The sequence below is a fragment of the Colobus angolensis genome, unplaced genomic scaffold (genome assembly GCF_000951035.1).
Source record: "Colobus angolensis palliatus isolate OR3802 unplaced genomic scaffold, Cang.pa_1.0 Scaffold472, whole genome shotgun sequence".
In the NCBI taxonomy this organism is placed as follows: Eukaryota; Metazoa; Chordata; class Mammalia; order Primates; family Cercopithecidae; genus Colobus; species Colobus angolensis.
In genome coordinates this window covers 583,153-606,769 of record NW_012118177.1, presented here as the reverse complement: position 1 = coordinate 606,769, position 23,617 = coordinate 583,153, and the positions used below count along the sequence as shown (strand labels likewise).

Genomic DNA, 23,617 nt, shown 5'->3' with positions numbered 1-23,617 from the left:
AGAGAGATATATGGATTTATAAGAGTAGTTAGGGCTGGACGCGGTGGCTCACGTCTGTAATCCCAGCACTTTGGGAGGCCGAGGCAGGCGGATCACGAAGGCAGGAGATCAAGACCATCCTGGCTAACACGGTGAAACCCCGTCTCTACTAAAAATACAAAATATTAGCCAGGCGTGGTGGCGGGCGCCTGTAGTCCCAGCTACTCCGGAAGCTGAGGCAGGAGAATGGCATGAACCCGGGAGGTGGAGCTTGCAGTGAGCCAAGATTGCGCCACTGCACTCCAGCCTGGGCGACAGAGCCAGACTCACCTCAAAAAAAAAAAAAAAAGTAATTAGGAGGTTATTGCAATAAGCTTAGAAGTAGATAGTGGAATAGTAGTTACTAAAGGCTGGGAAGGGTGGTGGGGGGGATAGCTAGAGATTGGTTAATGACTACAAAATTACAACTAAGATAAAAGAAATAAGTTCTAGTGTTTTATAGCACTGTAGAATGGCTATCATTAATAACAATTAACTGCATATTTTCAAATAGCTGGAAGAATAGATTTTGAATATTCCCAACAAAAGAAGTAATAAATGTTTGAGGTAATGAATATGCTAGTTATCCTGATTTGATCATTACACATTGTATAAGTGTATCAAAACATCACATTGTATTCTATAAATATGTACAACTATTATGTGAATTAAAAAAACAATAAAAACAAAAAAAGTGGCTGCTACTCATATGAAATAAACTTTCCCTTAGGGCCTTCTGAATAAATAAAAAAAAAAAAAGATTGACTATACCAGGCCTCTTAATCCCCTTCTGGGACTATTGGTGATGCCCTACTGCTGTTAAGACTTTTTCCACTTACAGTCAGTGACAGTTTTATCAGTGACTCTGGCAATACCATTGCGGCCCTTGAAATTAATCTGTGTTTTGTTTTATTTAATGAACATTCCACATATCCAAGTGGCTGTAACTGATATTGTTAATTGTATTATTAAAAAAATGGGTGTTTTGCATATTTGTAATACTTCTCTTGATTGTAAGGGGTGTTCCCGGGAAAAAATGACATGATTTGATCAGTGGTAATGGAACAAGTATATGGCCAGGACCTGACCTGGCTGTCTCAGCTTAGCTTTTTGGTATCACTAAAGCAGTATAGGATACCAGGGAAAGGGAAGAGGGTGGAAGGCAAGGACTCTGTCTTGCTCAAAGAGCTTAGTAGAGACAGGAACGATTAAGAAACCTATCCAACAGATTGTATAAACTGCCCCTCAGTTGTGGCCAGTGAGCCACGTTTGTCAGTGATTGACAATTATGTAAACTGGTACCTGTGGTAAAAACATGTGACAACTAGACAGTGGCATCCCTGGGGTTGTGAATGTGACACAATTGTTAGACTATGGCAATGTTTGATGTCTTTGGAGTCCTTTTTTTGTTTTTTGTTTTTTGTTTTTTTTTGAGATGAAGTCTTGCTCTGTTGCCCAGGTTAGAGTGCAGTGGCGCCATCTCGGCTCACTGCCAGCTCCACCTCCCAGGTTCACGCCGTTCTCCTGCCTCAGCCTCCCAAGTAGCTGGGACTACAGGCTCCTGCCACCATGCCTGGCTAAATTTTTGTATTTTTAGTAGTGACGGGGTTTCACCGTGTTAACCAGGATGGTCTCGATCTCTTGACCTTGTGATCCGCCCGCCTTGGCCTCCCAAAGTCCTGGGATTACAGGTGTGAGCCACCACGCCCGGCCTGGAATCTTAAATAATTAACTCATTGTGAAGACATAAATCAGGAGGAATCGTGAACCTATGTATTTTTTCTACTTTGATTCTATGTTCTCCATTTCCTGAGAGGATGGACAGCCTTGCCTTTAAAACTATTACAAAATACCTAAGCAAAAATCACTCCTTTTAAGTATGCTTGCTACCATCACTGAGATCTAGGCAGGCAATTAAGTCTTTTGGTTTTAAACTCTAACCCTTTCAGTGCCTCTTAGGCTATAAACAGGAATGGCAGTACTATCTGTGTTCTTTAACAGAGGAGGTGATGTAAGAAAGAAGAAAATAAAATGATCACAAATAAACTGTAATGTGTGTAATATGCATCATCTTTTACCAAAATTGCTCATTCAGCTTTTCTCTGTAACCACTCTCTACTGTATGTGTGTATAAACAGTAAAGGGGCTAAAAGGCAAGAAGAAGTAATAAGACAAAAATGGAGCAAAATGCTTTGTATATGGGAGTAGTTATTAATACTTTTTTCCAAAGACCCTGAAGTTTGAAGTAGAAAGGCAGATTGCAGATTGCTCATGTGAAATCTGGAAATCAGCTTTAGAACTCAATCATCTCTTCTGTTCTCTGTAATTTAGTAAGTGCACTACCATTAATGCTCCCTGATACCTTCTTGAACATCCAAATGAGGGAAAGAAAGGACATTTTCTATGTCTTGGAGTCACTGAACTAGAGATTTTGATACAATATTGGAAAGGGGATCTAATATCACAGATTTTTACCTTTTGCAGATAATGCTGTAGATCCAGATGTATCTGCCAGGACGGTCTTTATAGATGTTGAGGAGGTCAAGAATAAATCTTGTTTGACCTTTACCGATGATGGATGTGGGATGACACCTCATAAACTACACCGAATGCTCAGGTAAAAATGTCTTCATTGGCTTTTTCTTGTCTTAAGCTCATGAACCCTATTTAAGGCTTCATAATTTTCATTAATATTTTGCTTTCCTTTTGTTTATTCAACAAATATTTATTAAGCATCTCTTATGTGCCATGACACTGATTATGAAACAAATACTGCCCTGCCCTCACAGAGCTTTCAGCCTAGCTGGCAATTCAGACAATTAAGTAATAAACAGCTATAAGCATAATGATAAGGTACAGAATGCTTGAGATGAGTCATCAGGGGAACCCAATCTGATCCCAGAGGTTAGGAAAAGTATCCTAGACAAAATGATATTTAAGCTGAGATCTAAGGGTGAGTACAGTTTAACCAGGTAAAGGGGCAGGAAGCAAGGGATGACAGTTCGTGCAAAGAGAACAGCAAATATAAAGACCCAGAGGCCTTCACTGGTCCGAGACCTCCAATTTATATTAACCTAAACTCACTCTTAAATCAGAAGTATTGGAGTTGGAATGATTTATTGATTAGAACCATGAAGGTGCCTGGGTATAATCAAACCCCATGCAAGATAAATAGAAGGCATTCAGACACATATTCTTTAAAGGTTTTGCAGTAGAATCACAAACTTAGGAAATTCTTGTTTCTAACTGTTGAAGCTGGTGCTGGATTTCTGTTGCCACTCTCAGTTCATTTAATCACTTTAAAACATTCGTAGTTGAGAACGTAAATTTATACTATATCATCTTCGCATATCACTCAGTGGAAGACGAGTGTTCCTTCAACTCCTTCCTTCTCTTTTCCTTTTTAGCAGATGAGGTTGATTACTCTCCCTGTGGCTTCCTGAACTAGAGTGTGTGAAGCACGAGTAACAGTGGAGGAGGGAAAGGGCTCTGAACTATAAAAATGGAAAACAAATTCATGTGGTTGTAGTTACCCTTGTAGGTATTCTAAATGAATTACTCTGTTTGTAGGGAAATCCCTTTGATCCATCAAAGAAACAGACATGAAATTTGGGCAAAGTAAGTGGTTGTGTTTTACCACTCAGCAGTCTGTATACCTTGTGTCTCAGACCCTCCTAATTAGAAGACTATTTAAGGAAAACCTCTAAAAGTGAAACAAGAATTGTGACCAGTATGTTAGTGAAGGTAGAGAGTTGGCTCAATCCTTCAACTTATAATATCAGTTTTATATCCTGAAGCTAATATTATATATTAAGAATATATATATTTTCTTCTTAACATATATATATTTTCTTATTATATATTAAGAAAAATACAATTTTAGATGGGATGGAACCAAAGCATTTATATATTCAGTTCTGTATGTACTAGTTGGTTTTTTTCCCCCTAAAATTACTTGTCTTCTTATTTTTTGAGACAGTCTCACTCCATCACCCAGGCTGGAGTGCCGTGGCATTAGCTCACTGCAACCCCAGCCTCCTGGGTTCAAATGATTCTCATACGTCACCCTCCCGAGTAGCTGGGATTATAGGCGTGTGCCACCATGCCTGGCTAATTATTTTGTATTTTTAGTAGAGACAGGGTTTTGCCATGTTGTCCAGGCTGGTCTTGAGCTCCTGACCTCAAGTGATTCACCCGCCTCAGCCTCCCAAAGTGCTGGGATCACAGGCGTGAACCACTGTACCCATCCAAAATTGCTTATCTTATTAATGATTCCGTCCCATCATACCTTATCCCATTGACATGGGTGTTGAGTAGTGGGCCCAGCAAATCTGATCTTCCATTTTGTCTGTGGGACTACATCTGTGAAACTTGGTGACAGTTATAAGGTAGAAGGGAGGAGAAGAATGGTTTCAAAATAATTGCCACAATTTTTGTTCCAGATTCATTCATTTATTCATTCAACAAATTTTTATTGAGCACCTGTGTGCAAGGCACTGGAGATAAAGTAGTGAACCAGATAGACATGATTCTTGGCTGACAGCTTAGTGAGAAAGAACAACATTGACTAGTAATATAACTAAATAGGCTATTCCACCCAGTGGTAAGTGCTATGAAGGTAGAGCACAGTTTCTTTGAGAGCATGTAACAGGGATCTAACCTAGTCTAGAGAATTAAAAAAGGCTCCCCTGAAGAAATGACATTTGAATGAAATATGAAGGATGAGTATCACCCATTCAAATTTTTTGTTCCCTCTCCAAGGAGAAAAATAGGCAGAAACTTTCTTAGCTGTAGAATTTTCCCTATCATACCAAATATGTTTCCCACCAATTTGAGCTGGGCAATTGTTCCTCCTATTTAAAAAATAATTTTAGAAAATTATTTTAATGAGTCTTTAATGTAGTATATGTACTGACTTTTATTTGTGGTTGTATCTTGAAACAAACTTGAATCAGCTAGAAGATACCTTTTTTTTTTTAATTAAAAATTTTTTTGAGACGGAGTTTCACTCTTGTCCCCCAGGCTAGAGTGCAGTGGCATGATCTTAGCTCACTGCAACCTCCACCTCCTGGGTTCACACACCTCTCCTGCCTCAGCCTCCCGAGTATCTGGGATTATAGGCAGGTACAACCACGCCCAGCTAGTTTTTGCATTTTTAGTAGAGACAGGGTTTCACCATGTTGGCCAGGCTGGTCTCGAACTCCTGACCCGAAGTGATCAGCCCGCCTCGGCCTCCCAAAGGGCTGAGATTACAGGCATGAGCCTCCACGCCCGGTGAAGATACCATTTATTTAAAAGAGATCATTTAAGGCCAAGCATGGTGGATCATGTCTATAATTCTAGCACTTCCAAAGGCCAAGGCAGGCAGATCGCCTGAGCCCAGGAGTTTGATACCTGCCTGGGCAACACAGGGGGACCCCCTTCTTACAAAAAAAAATACAAAAATTAGCTGAACATTTTGGCATGCATCTGCAGTCCCTGCTACTCGGAAGGCTGAGGTGGGAAGATCACTTGAGCCCAGGAGGTGGAGGTTGCAGTAAGCTGAGATTGTGCCATTGTAATCCAGCTTGGGCAATAGGGAGACAGGGAGACCTTGTCTCAAAAATAAATAAATAAAAAAAAATAAAAGATTATTTAGTCCAATCCTAACTTCTAGTGAAGGATTCTACTTTTTTTTTTTTTTTTTTTTTTGAATGGAGTTTTGCTCTGTCGCCAGGCTGGAGTACAGTGGCATGATCTCGGCTCACTGCAACCTCCACCTCCTGGGTTCAAGCAGTTCTCCTGCCTCAGCCTCCCGAGTAGCTGGGATTACAGGTGTGTGCCACCACGCCCAGCTAATTTTTGCATTTTTAGTAGAGACAGGGTTTTACCATGTTGGCAGCTAGAATGGTCCCGCCTCGGCCTCCCAAAATGCTGGGATTACAGACATGAGCCACCATGCCTAGCCGGAAGGATTCTGTTTTCTGTTTTGTTTTGTTTTGTTTTGTTTTTTAAAGGAGTTTCACTCTTGTTGCCCAGGCTGGAGTACAATGGTGCGATCTTGGCTCACTGCAACCTCTGCCTCCCTGATTCAAGTGATTCTCCTGCTTCAGCCTCCCAAGTAGCTGGGATTATAGGCATGCGCCACCATGCCCGGCTAATTTTGTATATTTAATAGAGACGGGGTTTCACCATGTTGGTCAGCTGGTCTCAAACTCCCGACCTGAAGTGATCCACCCGCCTCGGCCTCCCAAAGTGCTGGGATTACAGGTGTGAGCCACCGCACCTGGCGCTGTTTTTTATTTGAAGGCATATTACTTTTGTATTTGGAAAAAATAATAGAAGTGATTATGCAAATTTATTAAGCCTACAGAAGTTCTATTTGACCTCTAACATTTGTTGTTACCCTGTCCACACTTTCCAACTATGCAACTCTGTTTTCAGACTGATAAAATAGTTGTGTAACTGTAGCAACAGTTTCTTCCATAAACATAGAATTTCATGAAAATCAAATTAAAAAGGAAAAACCTATTATTAAATTCCTTTAAGGTCCACAACTAATTATCTTTACCTTCTGGGGCTAGTGTGTGGATCAGTTAGTCTGTATTTTCAGCTGCCTTTTTCAAGCAAGGTGAGAAACCGCTTTCAAAGTTCAAAGACTAAAAACAGCCACAGAACCACAGAGGGTATTTGCTACCTCAGAAGTGCACTTCCTAGCAGGTATATTCTTCTAAAACAATAGCTGGAGAATAACAGTCTGCTTAGCACGCTTTCATTCTTTTATATTTCATATTAAATCACAAAAATACCTAGGAAATAGCAGTGCCTGCCTTTGTGCGCCCATGGATTTTGCCAAGGTTTGTTTCATTGGTCAGAGTCCTTATTTATTTATTTATTTATTTATCTATTATTTTTCTTAACTGTTGTTTTTGGTTTGGAGGTACACTTGAAGATTTGTTACATAGGTAAACACGTGTCACTGCAGAGTCCCAATTTAAATTTACCTCTCTGGATTATGGATTCTTGACATTTTAAGATACTCCAGAGCAAGCTGCTGTAGTTTTGAATTCCACTAAAAGTGCTGGTATCCAGGCCACCTTGATGTGTAAACAGTGTTGTCTCTTACATGAGAGGATAGAGCAGGACTGACTTAGCAAATAGAAACCACCTGAGCCAAGTTAGCTCTGTGGAAAATATTACTGAGCTATAGCAAACTATCATATTCATTCCTACAATTCTATTATGTGTGGTGAGGGCTTTTGTATTAGGTAGTTATTTGATTGGTACCTGGCATTCATTCTGCCAGTTTGCATTTAAATGGAATGCCTAATATGAGAACTTAGGTGGAATAAAAGAGCACACAGGAAGAGTTAAGTGAAACACAGTAACAACAACAAAAATCCAGAGTTTATAGCTCCTCTCTTCTCATTTTTCTTATCCTTTTCCATTCTGGTTCTAGCCTCACGCTACTGGTTATCTTCTCAACCTTGTATCATCATTTGGTCTCCCCAAATTAACACAGTGAGGGTTTATACTTTCAAAGGGAAAAAGAGGTGATAGATGGTGGAAGAGGCTAAAAAATTAAGGGAGTTGTAATCTCCCTATTTTCACCACTTTCCCTTGATCACCTAATTGAAGCTTTTGTGGTATAAGAGAAAGTTAAAGTCCGGTTAACCATACAAATTCATTTGAAGTGGTGTTTAAGATTACTATTTATGAAGATCCCTGAGTTTTAGATGTGATCTTAGGTCTGAAGTAGGAGTAGGGGATAGCACATGACAACTATCAGAATGACTTCTAGAGTTAGTTTAAAATAAATGTTTGAATACTACTTTATACTTAATGTATTTTTGCATACAGTATATAATTTAATCCTCATAACAAACCTATTTTTTTTTTTTAAAGCCAATTCTTCCACAAGAAGAATGGGAATGCTTGAATTTTACTATTACAAGTCTATATCCTGGAATACTAAGGCCCATAGGCAACACAAACTGAATGTTCTTTTTTTTTTTCCAACAGACTGCTGCTGTGGAAATTACCTTTTTCTGTCACTAGATTTATTTGTGGGATACACACAGCTCCTATAAAGTGTTTACTCCAGGAGGACATATGGTATTACTGTATAATGCTTTGAAATAGAAAATTAAAAGGTGGTCCCCTTTCCTAGTGAGTAAACACAAAACCATAGCCTTCAGGAAGTAGAAACCAGATACCTCAGCTCTCCATGCTCAAAAGAGTAAAATTGTTAAAGATCAGCCTGCTCAGTCACGGTGTGCTCAGAGTATCTATTTTATTGATGTTGAGAAGCACCTAATGTGTGATATATGAAGTCCTTCCTTAGATTATAAACTCTGAAGGCAAAAATCATGTCTCTTATTAAAAATTGTCTCTAGTGCTTAGCCCAATGCATGGCACATCGTAGGTGCTTAGTTTAAATATTTATTGAATGAATGGTAGTGCACAACATTGTAAAATTAGTCAATCTGGAGAGAAACAATCCTTTTTAGTATGATTTTTTTCTTTCATTAATACCTAATATTTACATATTTATGGGGTACATGTGAGTACTTTATACATGCATAGACTGTGCAGTGATCAAGTGAGGGTGTTTGGGGTTTCCATCACCTTGAGAATTTATATGTTGGTGACATTGGAAGTCCTCTTTTCTAGCTACTTTGAAATATATGATGTATGATTGCTAATTATAGTCACCCTGGTCTGCTATGGGACATTAGAACTTTTTTCTTCTATCTAACTATAAGTTTTGTACTCATTCACCAAACTCTATTCATTTCTCCTTCTCATCCTGAGAAACAATCCTTACAATTAGTTTTATTGATGATGAGGGAAGATATATAATCATTTAATTTTTAGTTTTTAAAGTTCTGTTATTTTGGTGTGTACCTGAATGGAAAATACAAGAAAGGGAAAGGTTCTGGCTTCCAGATTAAGCTGATCAAAATGGACTACAGAGATTGTTGAGGTGCCTAAGTGAAAGGTCCTTAATAGAGCAAGAGAGACTTTATACTGCAGCTGTTTGCTGATATTCAGAGGCAGAACTACCTATTTTTATCCTTTGGCCACATTCCAATGAACTGTCCCAGCAGATGGAACAGAGACTAAGAATTGGAAGGGTTATCCTTTGAGTGGAGAGTTGAAATTGTCAAGATATATGATCCCTGACTTTCAGATTTCTAGAGGATGATATAAACAGATTAGGAGATGCCTAATCTAGTACCTCTGACCAATGACAATATCTGAAACTTCTGTTACCCTCTCTAGATAACTACCCTTTTCACCTTATCCTAACTTTGCTTCTACAGCAATCAGAGCTGTTTTATCTAGACAGGAAAGACAGCTTCCCAAGCCTTTTCCAGCTATGTTAGCTGGTGAAAAGGGGCCCTTTTTTACTTTTATAAAGTGTGACTCTAATGTAATGGAACTGTTTATGTACACACAAACCACACAGAAAAATTAGTCCCATTACCCCATAGTAATTTCCTGTGTTTTTAACCTAATAGTTTTGCCCATAAATACCAAAAGGAATAAAAAAGGAGGGACTTTTTACAAGTGTTATTTATTTGTAGGCCAAATATTCTGCCTGTCACCTATCTTAGGATGCTTTTTACCATTCTGATTTCTTTTTTTCTGATTTGTTTTTTCTTCTGTAATTGCAGCTTTGGCTTTACAGATAAAGTAATAAAGAAGAGCCAGTGTCCCATTGGGGTCTTTGGTAATGGTTTCAAGTCAGGCTCCATGCGGCTAGGAAAGGACGCCCTTGTCTTCACCAAGAATGGGGGTACTCTCACTGTTGGACTTCTATCACAGACCTATCTGGAATGTGTCCAGGCCCAGGCAGTTATTGTACCAATTGTTCCATTCAACCAGCAAAACAATATCCTTTCTGGAAATGGAGAATGTTGGTTAAAAATTAGTCTAATCTGAGTGTTTTGATAGGAACCTCTTCAGGTCAAATCCAACTATCAGAAGTTTTAAAAGAGGTATTCAAATGTCTTAAATTTAACTGGGATTTTTCTCTATTAAATATTTTAAAAATAAGACCATCGACAGAAGCTTAGAAATGTTTTTGCTGTATTGAAATTTTCATTGTTACACAGTTTGATCTATATAGTATGTGTCTGCTCTACCACCACCCCATGGTAAAGCTCCCGGGGCCTGTCTTTTTTTTTGCCCCCCCAAAAGGATAGCTACATTTGCATTGATATGCCTAGAAAACATACTGTTTATCAGCTTATATAATAGCAGAATAGTCATTTCCCTATATCTGCGCAGCTGTTACTTCTGTTAGACACCTGGTTGTCTTGACTGGAACAGTATAGCAACAAGATTTTCATTTATTGCTTCCAAAGAAGTTAAAAATTTAAGCCTTTGATCTTTACTTTTAATTATAAGACTTTGTTTACATTATATCTTTGAAGCTATATTCTGCATGGGCAACTGATTTTGGAGCTTGTCTCTATAACCTTTCTCCATTTTTCACCTTTCTTCTTTCTATAGCAGTAATATGCATGCTTTATGTCTGTAGTTTTGTCTAAATATGCAACCCAAAGGGCAGATCTTCCTTCTCGATAGCATCCTAAGATATTATTTTTTTCTTTGACTATATTTGATTTTACAAAAAATGATTATTACCGAGGATTCATTGCCCAGCCTAGAAGCCATCTTGAACTATTCCATTTTCAACAGTGAAAATGACCTGCTGGCCCAGTTTGATGCCATCCCAGGCAAAAAAGGCACTCGTGTTCTCATTTGGAACATCCGCAGGTATAGTATTACAAGGGTGATAGCTTCTAATAAACAAAGGTAGTATGATGAAACACATTTTTATTTAATTTTAACTTTCAAAGTTTTTATAGAAAGACAGGGTCTCATTTATGTTGCCCAGGCTAGTCTCGAACACCTGGCTTCAAGTGATATTCCCTCCTTAGCCTCCCAAATTATTGGGATTACAAGTATGAGCCACTGCACTTGACCTAGCACATTTTAATAACTTTTTAGAGAAGCAAAACAGATAAATTTTGATACATATTTATATCTCATTGCATACTTTTATGTAACTTTGTCTTAGAAAAACAAGAGTTCTGGCTGGGCGCGGTGGCTCATGCTTGTAATCTCAGCACTTTGGGAGGCTGAGGTGGGTAGATCACGAGGTTGAGAGACTGAGACCATCCTGGCCAACATGGTGAAACCCTGTCTCTATTAAAAAAAAAAATTAGCTGGGCGTGGTGGTGCACGCCTGTAGTCCCAGCTACTTGGGAGGTTGAGGCAGGAGAATCGCTTGAACCCAGGAATTGGAGCTTGCAGTGAGCCAAGATCACGCCACTGCACTCCAGCCTGGCAACAGAGTGAGACTCCGTTTCAAAAAAAAAAAAAAAAAGAAAAAGGAAAACAGTTCTGTTTGAGGTAGTGGTTCTTGCTGGTAAAATGTGGTATGTTTAAGATGGAAACACACATATCCTGAGGCTATTGCCACAGATAATTAAGACAGTTTAGCATATTCTAAGCTCCTCAGAATGCTTTATAAATATCTATTTCATATTCATGGGCACTTTTTTTTTTTTTTTTAAATGAGACAGAATCTCTCTCGTCCAGGCTGGAGTGCAGTGGTGGAAACTTGGTTCACTGTAACCTTCACCTTCTGGGTTCAAGTGATTCTTGTGCCTCAGCCTCTCGAGTAGCTGGGATTACAGGTGTGTGCTACTACGTCTGGCTAATTTTTATATTTTTTGTAGAGGCAGGGTTTTGGCATGTTGTCTAGGCTGATCTTGTACTCCTGACCTCAAGTGATCCACCCACCCCAGTCTTTATTACTGGAGTGAGACACCGTGCCTGGCCAATAGGCATTTTTTTATGTTTGGTAATTGATAGTTATTTTACTTATTAGACAATGACAATGAAGCATGAGAAAGAAAAATTAGAGCAAACAAAATACAGTAAGATCTTTAAAAAATAACGACTTCTGTATTAGTGCTTTCACAGTAGCTGGATTAGAAGTAGAAAAATCTAGCCAGGCATGGTGGCTCACACCTGTAATTCCAGTACTTTGGGAGGCCAAGGCAGGAGGATCACTTGAGGCCAGGAATTTGAAACCAGCCTGGGCAACAAAGTGAGACCCTGTCTCTTCAAAAAAAAAAAGAAGTAGAAAAAAATCTTCGAAGCAGATAAGTATGAACTATAATGAGACTAGGTTAAGATCATGTCTTCAAATCTAATACAACAATCTAGAAATACTTTATGCTATTTCATTTTTTTAATCTTAGCATGTCTAATGGAATACGTTTAAGAATGGATTATGGCTCAAGCCTGTAATTCCAGCACTTTGGGAGGCTGAGACGGGCGGATCACGAGGTCAGGAGATCGAGACCATCCTGGCTAACACAGTGAAACCCCATCTCTACTAAAAAAATACAAAGAACTAGCCGGGCGTGGTGGCGGGCACCTGTAGTCCCAGCTACTCGGGAGGCTGAGGCAGGAGAATGGCTTGAACCCGGGAGGCGGAGGTTGCAGTGAGTTGAGATCCGGCCACTGCACTCCAGCCTGGGCAACAGAGCGAGACTCCGGCTCAAAAAAAAAAAAAAAAAGGATTGACACCTAAACACTAAAAAATAACCCTAAAAACCTTAATATAAAATAGAGGTATTACTGATATGCTTAATAGAAAAGATTATCAGATACATTTCTTCATCCTTTTCTCCTTAGGTGAAGTATTTTGTCTCATTTACCTGGGTAAAACAAATAAAAACAATGCTGGTTTATATAGAGAGTACTGTACTTAACAATTAAAAGAAGTGTGACTCACACATTGGTAATTTAGATCCTAGCTGTGTCCTACTGAGAAAACCTCAAGTAATATAGTTTGTATTACAAAGAATTTTTTGAGGTATTACAGTGATTTACATATCTTAAACAGAACTTTTTATGTCATTTCCCAGTTATGTATATGGTACTAGGTGCTATACAGGTTGACTTTCCCTAATCCAAAAATCTGAAATCTGAAATGCTACAAAATCTAAAACATTTTGAGTGCAGACATGACAACTCAAAGGAAATGATCATTGGAGCATTTCGGATTTTGGATTTTTAGATTAGGGGTGCTCAACCAGTAAGTATAATGCAAATATTTCAAAATCCAAAAGGATCCAAAACACTTCTGGTCCCAAACATTTCAGTTAAGGGATACTCAACCTGTATAAATAAAGGATTACATGGTCAAATAAATTTGGGAAAAGCTGACTTAAAGTTTACTGTGTTGCTTTATTGTAGGACTTCTGAGAGTCCTGGAGTACTTTAATATACTAATGTATATTGAAAATATGTGAAAGAGCTGTACACTATGCAGTGTTTCCCAATCAATTTTGAAAAAGTATTTCTTTAGGTTGGGTGGTGGCTCACACCTCTAATCCCAGCCCTTTGGGAGAACAACATGGGAGAATCGCTTGAACCCAGAAGTTGGAGGCCATGGTGAGCTATGATCATGCCACTGCACTCCAGCCTGGGCAACAGAGCAAGACCCTGTCTCTAACGAAAATGTTTCTACAGACCTTTTTTCCTTAGATGGGGAAGGTGAGGGACAAGGAAGACAGAGAATCTCCTCAGGGCATATGCCTTGGGGTCGGGTGGAGTAGTGAGAATCAGAATTATCCTGGAAAATCCATAATATGCTATTATACATTGACATGGACATGATGCAGACAGACCATAATGGCTCTGGTGCAGCCCTATAAAAGGAGCTACAATTTCAACACAGCAGCTCTGAGCTTACGGAGCCTGAAGTGTGAAGCAAGAGTTATCACTAGAGCTCGAGGTGACTCTGAGGGCTAAGAATTATTTCTCAATTTTATTTGATCTTAGAACTTTTATGTATTTATTTCTTTTTAAGAGTATCTTGTGAGATTACTGTTCCACAGAATAAATTTTGGGAACTACTGTTCTGATATATACGTTTTCTCTAAAACCTGTCATGTGAGTTTTTTTCAAGAATTAAGATGGGTCTTAACCTTTTTTCCCGGCAGTGGTTAGTGATATAGCTCAGGGTCTTGGAATGGATCAAAACCAAGTGGCCCAAAAAGATTATGGGAAGGAGAAAGTTCCTTATGGAAGGAATATTAGTACCATTATGTTTAAATGATAATTCTATAAATGGTATCCTAGAGGACTAGTAAATATATGCTGCTTTTATAACAATTTTTTTTCCTTTTAAGAAATAGGATTAGATCTGGGGAGATGTTAGTATCTTTTTTGTTTGAAGTTGGTAGAAGTGGGTTTTGATTCATCTGTTCATTCAGTTGGGGAAAATGATGTTGAGTGACTTACTAACAATACCTAGAAAGCTTGTGTCTATTTTAAGATCCCACTTTGAAGATAGCTGACATCCATTTGATTTATCAGATCATAGACATTCCACATTCTTTTTTTCTTAGGAATGTGGCATCATCACCTCTATGAAAAAGTAGATTTGTTTAGAATGGGAATACCCTTAAGTAGTATGATCCTCTACCCAAGTGGTTTGTAGTTCCTTTGCACTGGTAGTCAGGGAAAGAAACAGGTACCTGAGTTTTGGCTCGTATTGTTTTTTTTCTTTTGGGTTCCTAGTGCATTTTTTGTCCTTTGGAGCCAGTTTTTGTTAGATTGGTACTTGTCTGTTTTCCCTAGAAATAAAAATGGAAAATCTGAGTTGGACTTTGATACAGATCAATATGACATCCTGGTATCAGACTTTGACACAGAAGAAAAAATGACTGGCGGTGTTACCTCTGAGCTGCCAGAAACAGAATATTCTTTAAGGGTAAGTAAGAATGGTTTTTCAACAATGAGAGGTAAGATATCCCATAACCTAAAAATATTATAGAACAAGATCTTCTTTTAGTTATACAAAGATGACAACCCTCTAGCCATGTGCTAGTATTCCTTTTTATTGTCTCCGTTGAGACAGTTTAGATAATATAGTCAGCAGTACTTTAGTGTGGTAGTTTACATAGTGTAAGAAGGTATAGAAACGGAGCCAAATCTTTACCCAGCATAGAATCAGTTGATAGCAGTGTTTTATGGGGATGTCAGCAGAATTGGCAATATCACATAACTTTCCCTTCACCATTCTGTTCCACAGGCATTTTGTGGTATTCTATACATGAAGCCACGGATGAAAATTTTTCTGCGTCAAAAGAAGGTGACTACCCAGATGATTGCCAAGAGCCTGGCCAATGTAGAATATGATACATATAAACCTACCTTCACAGTATCCTTACAACTATACCACTACATGAAGTTGACCTCTTTATTTCAGGATTAAGTTTTCAGGTTGACACAGAAAAGCAAAAACTTTCCCTTTCCAATTCAAAAATGTATGTCATAGTACACATTTTATTATAGTGTACTCTGAGGAAGTCTTTCTTAAATGCCAATCTATGTACCCTTTTAATCAGAAATCACCTGGAAACTGTTGAAATAATAGAATCCTGAGACTGGAGATTCTGGTTCAGTAGTGTCTGAAACCTTTTTTTAAAAAAATAAATATTTATTATTTTAAAATCATCAGCTGATTCTAATGAGCAGCCAGTTTTGAGAATCTCTACTGTAAGGAATAATACACATCATTTGCTTTGTACTGGGATTTTGATATATATTAAATTTACTGAAATAAGCAAAATACTGACTAGAACTTCTTAATCTTGTAGACACACTGCAATTTTTTGTTGTAACAAGTCCAGACTTACATTGATTGAAGTTAGGAGGATGGAAATTAAAAGTTGATTTTCTAGAGTGAAATAAATCTTCTTAGGTTTGACATAAATTCCTGGTACTTCTCATAATGGTAGCCACTCAGAGGAGCCATTGCTTGTTTTTACTTCTACCTCTCCCCCGTGTTGCATTGAGAATGGATTTCAGAGACTAGAAAAAAATCTCAAGATGAACTGTGGAAATTAGGTACAACTTCGTTGATGGCTTTTGGGGCAGAAAATGTCTTTGAAAGGCTGAAAACTTGCAAGGTTATGAAAAATTGTTCTTTTAATTTATTTTCTAGTAACTAAGCATAACTCTTGGCCTGAGAAACATGATCACACTCTATTTGCTTTATCAAAGGCATTATCTAGCATGCTTTGTCTTTCCCTGACCAAAAATGAGAAATCATTGGTCTCTTTTTTCTCCTTTTTGGAAACACGTATCTTGGCTACTAGGAATGTTTTCTTAAAGCACTAAACAAATCAATTTAATAAAGCCAGAGCTAGCATTGTTTGCTTCTATAGGTGAATTAGTTATAATCTCACCATATGTAGACTAGGATGTTAGTACCATAGGTTTAACAGAGCCAGTCTAAAGAAGTGCTTTCCAACTACTGTTTTAGGATATAACACATACCTGTCTCTAGCTTTTTTCTTTTGTGGGTTTCTATCTGGGAAACTTTTATGCATGCATTCTATATGTTACCTCAGCTCTTCTCAGACTCCCTTCCCATTAAACCAAATTACCTGCCAATATTATAGTTTGGACTAAACAGATTTACTGTAGGCATGGGTAAAATGAAAGTCCTAATAAAATTTCCCCCAAGGTCACTGAGGAACAAGATCATTGCTACTAACTTACTTACTTCTCAATTATCAAAGTCCACTTCTTTCATCTTTGTTCTGTCTCCTTACACTAATTTGGCAAGTCTCCTACCCCAGTGTACCCTCACTCCATAGTTTGGAATTTTAAAAGTGCACAACAGAAAGAAAAATTTGACAGTCTTTATCTTTACAAAGTTAATTTTATGGCATAGGATTTTGGTTTGTTTGCTTGCAGGAGTTTTGTTTTGTTTTTGCATTAGAATAGGTCTTATTTGAGGTTTTATGTGAACTGCTAGAGTTCAGAACATTATATATTCTGAGCCAAACAGTACTGTGTTGTGCACCCACTTGAGTCGTGTCTTTATGTCATATGTGACCCATTTGTTATAGGGTTTTGATGCAAGTAGCTTGTCTTTTAAAGGGGGCATGGAGGTCATTTTTTGAATAAGTGACAAAAGTAAATTTTCATTTGACTCATTTAGACATGAAGGTTTCTTAGAATTTGTTTTAATGAAAATCTCAGTTTCTCTGTCTCTCCTTTATCTTTCTTACTTACTTACCTTGGTTTTTAAATTAAGTAGGACCTGTTAAAAACTCATCATTATTCATGTTTTACTTGTAATAATCAGTTGTCTTCATTTCATTTATCCAAGCTTGTTAACTTCTTCCCATGAGATGTATCACTACAGGACTATTCATTGTTCTTTCCCTTGCTTTTGCTTTCATTGTGTTTGGTATGGTAAGAGGATTTACCTTATTGGATATAATTTTACAGATTCGTATTGGCCCATTTACAGCTCTTATCAGAACCTATGAGCCCTAGCAGCAGATTGAGCAACTAGCAAGGGCTAAGAAATGTTTTGTGATTATTTGTGAATTTTATAATCACTGATGGTATTTAGGTGTCTTTTCTTACAGTTTTTCTATGCGTGTGTGGTGTGTGTGTGTGTGTGTGTGTGTGTGTGATGTTTTTATAATCTGAGCATTTCCTGATATTCTCAAATATTTCAAGGGCATAATTTTAAAAGAGCTGCATGTAGCTGTATCAACATTTATTTAATCATTTCTTTATTGTTGAACATTTAAATTATTTCTGCTTTTCTGCTTTTATAACAAATTGAAAAATCTCTGTAATTCCTAAACCTTTGTGAGCCTCCCTGACTGTTTCTGTGGGATAAATTCTTTAAAAGAGAATTACTTGGTCGAATATTAAGAATACTCTCAAAGCGATTGCAACAGATGTTTAAATGCCCTCTCAAAAGGTTGTACCAATTTATGTCCCTTGGTATTTGATGGTTTTTCTATAATATGGTGCAAAATTTATCGTTGAAGTCCCTGGTATGTTTGTCTCCTTAACAACGTTCTTCTCAGAATAAGCAGGTGAGAATCACCTTTGGGTTCTCTTGCAAGAATAGTAACCAGTTTGGAATAATGATGTATCATAACAACCGACTCATAAAATCCTTTGAGAAGGTGGGGTGCCAGGTGAAGGTGAGTGGTTAATATTTCTTTGTCATAGGAGGCTGAAAAGAGTAGGAAGAGAATTTAAAATTTGCAAAGGGGATAGGCTCATTAATGGCTTTTACTCCCATCTTATGATGCTTATTGAATTCTGATTCTGGAATTGTGTTACCAGTGAGCTGTCTTGTGTTGAAAAACTCTTTCTACCTCTCATTCTTCAGATGTTAATCAACCCAACAACTTTACTGAATGCATTTTCTAAGTAGCTGTTACTAAGAGGCAGAATGAGAATACCAGCAAGTTTACCATGTGTCTCAGCTTATTTGTGTTTTAGGTAACTCTTTCCATTTTCTTGGGAAGACAATATAAAATTGCGTAGTGAAAGGCATATAAAATATGGTGGTTGAAGACCGGGATTTGGGTCCTGAATTTTCCATTTACAAGCTGTGTAACCTTGGATAAATTTTTAAATTTATCTGAGGATCAATTTCCTGACCTATGAAGTGGAAACAACAATAATAAACATACCTGCTTTGCCTACCTCGTAGCTTACAGGGTTGAGAGATTTAAATGAGATAAATTATGTGAAAATATTTTTTAAACCACTCTATACAAATTTTACCATCATCTTTAATGTCTTAATGATTATTTAAAGTAGCAATGTCTACAAGTATCCCTTTTATTCCTATTTTACAGATAAGATTGCTAAAGCACAAAAATGATGAACTGCTTCATCGTAGTAAAATGTTATATAAAGTTATATAAAGCCCAGGATAACTCATTTTCAGCCTATTTTGTTTTTCCTTGTTACAGCACCTTTAGACAACTCATGTTTGTGTGCCAGTCTAATTACACCTTTACTCGGTTTCTTCCATTAAAGAATTAGAATATGATTTAAATCTATAAAACTCTTGCATCAACTTGTAATTAATAATTGCTGTAAGTGTGACTCTCTTTAGTAGTTGTTTGGTGGCCTATGTATGTGGGAAAATTGTTTATTTTAATATAGGATCACATAGCACCCTTAAAATTGTTTTCAGATGAATATTTGTTTCAGTTCTTTAGAACAGTAGTATATAACCTTGGTTTTTTAGCAGGGTAATTGTTTATTCAAATGCAGTCTTATGGTAGTCCTGGAATACAAAGCAGATAAAAGTTGAGGTAGTGTGGGTGAAGTAGAGATGGCTACTAATTGCGGAAGACTCCTAGTGATCTATGGATTGTATTTTGAAAATCTCTGCCCTAGAATTTGTCAGAATTTCTAGTTCAGTTTAATGCTTGCAGTCTGTTGATGTACATTCTAAGTGTTTCTCTAGATCTTGATGGTCTTTTCTTGCCCATGAACGTTATGTAACCTTTCTATTATTGTTTGGAATCAAAAGGAAATGCCTCCAGGCAGCCAACAGTAATGTAAGTGTTGAAATTAATATTTTCTTCTAAGCCAACTCGTGGAGAAGGTGTAGGAGTAATTGGAGTCATTGAGTGCAATTTCCTAAAACCTGCCTACAACAAACAAGACTTTGAGTATACCAAGGAGTACCGGTGAGTCACTCCCAACCTGAGGTGCTTCCGTTAGTTTGTTCAGATGTTATTCTATTCTCCAAAGCCTTTAAAACCATCTCTAAAAACCTGCTAAATAGGTTAACTGAGAATTACTTTAAATTTGTTTTCCAAGATTAGAGATAAAATGATTTCATTTTAAATTAAAGTTTGCTGAATGATATATGGAGTCTTGTTGAGATAAACCTTACCTTTAGAAATTATGCAAAGAGCATAGGAGTAATTTGGTAAAAGATTTCTGGGGAAGTGAAAAGCTTTGGAATTAATCTTAATGGAAACAGATGAATGGATCTGAAGTTACGGAATACATTGGGTAAAAAAAGCAGATTGAAATTTGTTCCAAAAATTTTTCTTGAAGCCAGTGAACAGATTTAGAGCAAAGTGGTGGAACAGCAGGAAAGACATGTGCTTTCATTAAAGCATCTAGATTTAATAGGGCAGACAAACAGGTAAGAATCTGAAAGGAACTCGACATTATTGGCTGAACCAGTAGGGATATTTTTAGAAGACAAAGAAAGGAGTTTTTAAAGCCAGGTTAGAATAGTTTGTTTTTAAAATGTCGAGAGGGAGATGAGTTTTATTTCATTAAGTATTATGAGACAGCTTCTATGTGCCAGGTACTAAGGATGAAAAATAAGACTCTTCGATACCTATGAACAAATATGTATGCAAATAAGAAACTTAAATACTTATAAAATAATTGTTTAATAGGGGATATGTGCAAAGCAGGGAGAACTTTAAATATGCTTAAGGGAGTCAGGGAAGGCTTCACAAAGCAGATTATATTTGAGATTAAACATGAAGGAAAAGTTTTCTAGGTGTACAGTAGAGGAAGGACATTCTAAGCAGAGGGAAGTATCTGTAAGCGCAAAAAAGGGTAAGGGGTATTCTGGGAGTATGGAGAAAGAAGGTATGAGGACATTTGCTGTCATTTTCCTTGAAGTCTCAGTAGCAAATATTTTTCTTAGAGTGGGAGAAAAGAAATTTCCCAAGTCTCTTCTGTTTTGTGCCCAGACTCTAATGAAGTCAAGTCTTGTATCTTAATTTGTCTGGAACCACAAGAATTTTAGGTTTAGTGTTTGAGAGAGATAACTATTTGAATGGCAACTCCAAATTAATTTCAGGGTAATTGGTTCATGGTCACTTGGGCTACTCAGTGGTTATGACAACTACCTGCCCTCAGTCTAAGTAAAATGGTCATTTAAATATAAATCTGGCCCATAATGGAAATCTTTGGCCAGGACTTGACTGTTAGGAGTGAAAGCTTAGGAATGACATTAGTTTGACAAAAGTATCCGAGTCAAGTTGTTATGTTTCAGTTGAATGAAAAGAATAGTGAATTGCTGATGACTAAATAATTAAGATTTGTGAAATTCAAACGTTAGATATTAAAAATTATTTAACATCTTTCTATATCATCTTTGCCACCAACCCCCCAAATCTACCTTTAAAATTTTACAGGCATTAGACCTTTGGTTTTTGATGTCTAGTTTTGGTATGATGAGGTGATTGCAGTGGATCAGATAGAGATAGTCTGTAGACAGTAGATTTATTCAGTTGAACACACAGGATTTCTGACTTAGCATAACATCTGCTACACACTTTATTAAAAACAGAGAACTAGTATACTATTCTGTGTACAGTCTTTTGAGAATAACAAATTTGCATAACTCTTGTGCCAATTCTGGCACCTTTGCCCTTTTTTATTCAATTTATTTTATATAAAATGAAAAAGTATTTTAAAAAACAGAAATTTAAGAGAGGGATTAGAGAAGATTGTCTGCTATAATAAACTCATCCTATGAGTATTATAAATATCAAAACCTGCAAATGATAAAAGAGATACCAGCCATCATACTGCTGGAATGTCTACAAATAAATCATCTGTAATATCACTTTTAACAGTTTTAGAGCTTACAGACATTTGTATAAACAGATTGTAACATATACGAAGTAATTTGGTGAGCAATAAAAAAGCTCTTTGATCAATTAAAGCCTAAGTAGCATGTTATGGGGAAAATGCCTTGATAGAGGAGATGGGGAAGGTTTTGGGTAGAAAGTATGACTTGAGATGTGCCTCACATGTTACAAGACATGGAAGAGAGGAAAGGGAATTCTAAGATGGAATTGTAGCATGCGCTAAGGTACTGACAGGAACTCAGAATGGTAAGAATATGGGGAGGAGAGATAACGGGATATAACTAGAGTGAAGGCAAATCAAGTTAAATGGGTAGAGTAGAGCCATACCCTAGAGGAGCAGTTGGCAAACTTTTTCTGAAAAGGGCTGGAAGGGGTCACAACTACTCGATTTTGCTGTAGTATGAAAGCAGCCATAGACAATAAGTAAAGGAATCGGCATGGCTATGTCTAATATAATTTTGTTTACAAGAACAGGCAGTGGGCTGGATTTGGCTCCAGTTTGCTGACCCCTGTCCTAGAACCATCATTCCTAAATTACATGCTAAGCTACACATAATGAATTCATAGGAGAGCCATGAGGTATTTTACATCTTTGAGGGAAATATAGTGATACTCAACTTCTGTCTATAAACCACAGAAATTGTCTTCTATTGCTGTCATAACAAATTACCACATAACTTAGTGGCTGATAACAATACTAATTTACTGTAGTAGCGTGCTGTAGGTTAGATGTCCTACACAGATCTTACTGGGCTATAATTGAGGTATTGGCAGGGCTGCATTCCTTTCTGGAGGCTCTAGTGAAGAATCCAATTTCCTGTCTTTTCCAGCTTATAGAGGCTGCCAGCATTTCTTGCCCATGGCCCTCTTCCTTCACCTTCAAAGCTAGCAGTGACAGGTTGAGTCCTCATATTGCATCACTCTGATGATCTTACTTTTGTCATCATATCTTCTCTGATTCTGACTCTTCTGTTGCACTCTTCTACTTCTAAGGTCACTTGTGATTACATTGGATAATTCGGGGTATTCTTTCTGTCTTAAGGTCAACTTGATGAGTAACCTAAATTTCCACTTGCTGTGTAAACATTATGTCTATCACAGTCTGCCCTTTGTTCTCTCAGATTCTACTTACATCTCATATGCAAAATATGTTCACCCCATCCCAACGTTTCCAAAAGTCTCCACCCATTACAGCATCAATGCAGGGTCAAAAATTTCATGTAAATGTCATCAACTAAAAAGTCTCAAATCTCATTATCTAAATCACATAAGGGTGATACTCTGAGTATGGTACATCTTTGGGCAAAACTCCTCTACATCTGTGGATATGTATTTTCTTTTTTTGTATTTTGCTGTTAAAATACAGTGGTGGGACAAGCATAGGATACTAATTATATATATTCTTTTTCGAATGGGGGAGAAACTAAAAGGAAAAAAGGGGTCACAGGTCCCAGGCATTTTCAAAATCTAGCTATGCACATTCCATTAAATTTCAAGGACTTCATCCTCTAGTCTTGAGGCTTTGCTCTCTGGGCTTACGATTCCACCCTCAAAGTTGTCTTTCCTTTTTCCTGAAGGGTAGCATGTGTTTGCAGCTGAGTAGTTTCATCAGCCTGTTTCCTGACTATAGAATTTTGAGGGTCCAACAGGCTTCTCTCCATCCCTTTCAATTCAAGCTAGCTTTTTGTTTTGTTTTGTTTGTTTATTTGTTTTTGAGATGGAGTTTTGCTCTTGTTGCCCAGGCTGGAGTGCAGTGGCACTCCACCGCAACCTCCCCGTCCTGGGTTCAAGCGATTGTCCTGCCTCAGCCTCCCGAGTAGCCGGGATTACAGGCATGTTCCACCACGCCCGGTTAATTTTGTATTTTTAGTAGAGACGAGGTTTCTCCATGTTGGTCAGTCTGGTCTTGAACTCCTGCCTCAGCCTCCCAAAGTGCTGGGATTTCAGGTGCGAGCTACCGCGCCCAGGCTCAAGCTAGCTGTCATGCTAGTATGCCACTCTTAAGAATCTTGTGAGTCGGCTGGGCGTGGTGGCTCAAGCCTGTAATCCCAGCACTTTGGGAGGCCGAGACGGGCGGATCACGAGGTCAGGAGATCGAGACCATCCTGGCT

The 23,617-nt window shown here is 37.7% G+C and overlaps 1 protein-coding gene across 2 annotated transcripts in view; it reads left to right on the top strand.

The window, feature by feature from the left end:
- The first annotated feature begins 2,506 nt into the window (after positions 1-2,506).
- Positions 2,507-23,617, top strand: part of MORC4 (MORC family CW-type zinc finger 4) — a 54,545-nt gene continuing 33,434 nt past the window's right edge. For both annotated transcript variants that reach the window (XM_011958710.1, XM_011958709.1), the window contains exons 1-7: positions 2,507-2,635; positions 9,678-9,895; positions 10,638-10,785; positions 14,674-14,806; positions 15,128-15,256; positions 17,937-18,056; positions 19,468-19,568. In XM_011958710.1, the coding sequence (XP_011814100.1) occupies positions 2,604-2,635; positions 9,678-9,895; positions 10,638-10,785; positions 14,674-14,806; positions 15,128-15,256; positions 17,937-18,056; positions 19,468-19,568 (881 nt within the window). In that variant the 5' untranslated portion in view covers positions 2,507-2,603. The remainder of the gene's footprint in view (positions 2,636-9,677; positions 9,896-10,637; positions 10,786-14,673; positions 14,807-15,127; positions 15,257-17,936; positions 18,057-19,467; positions 19,569-23,617) is intronic.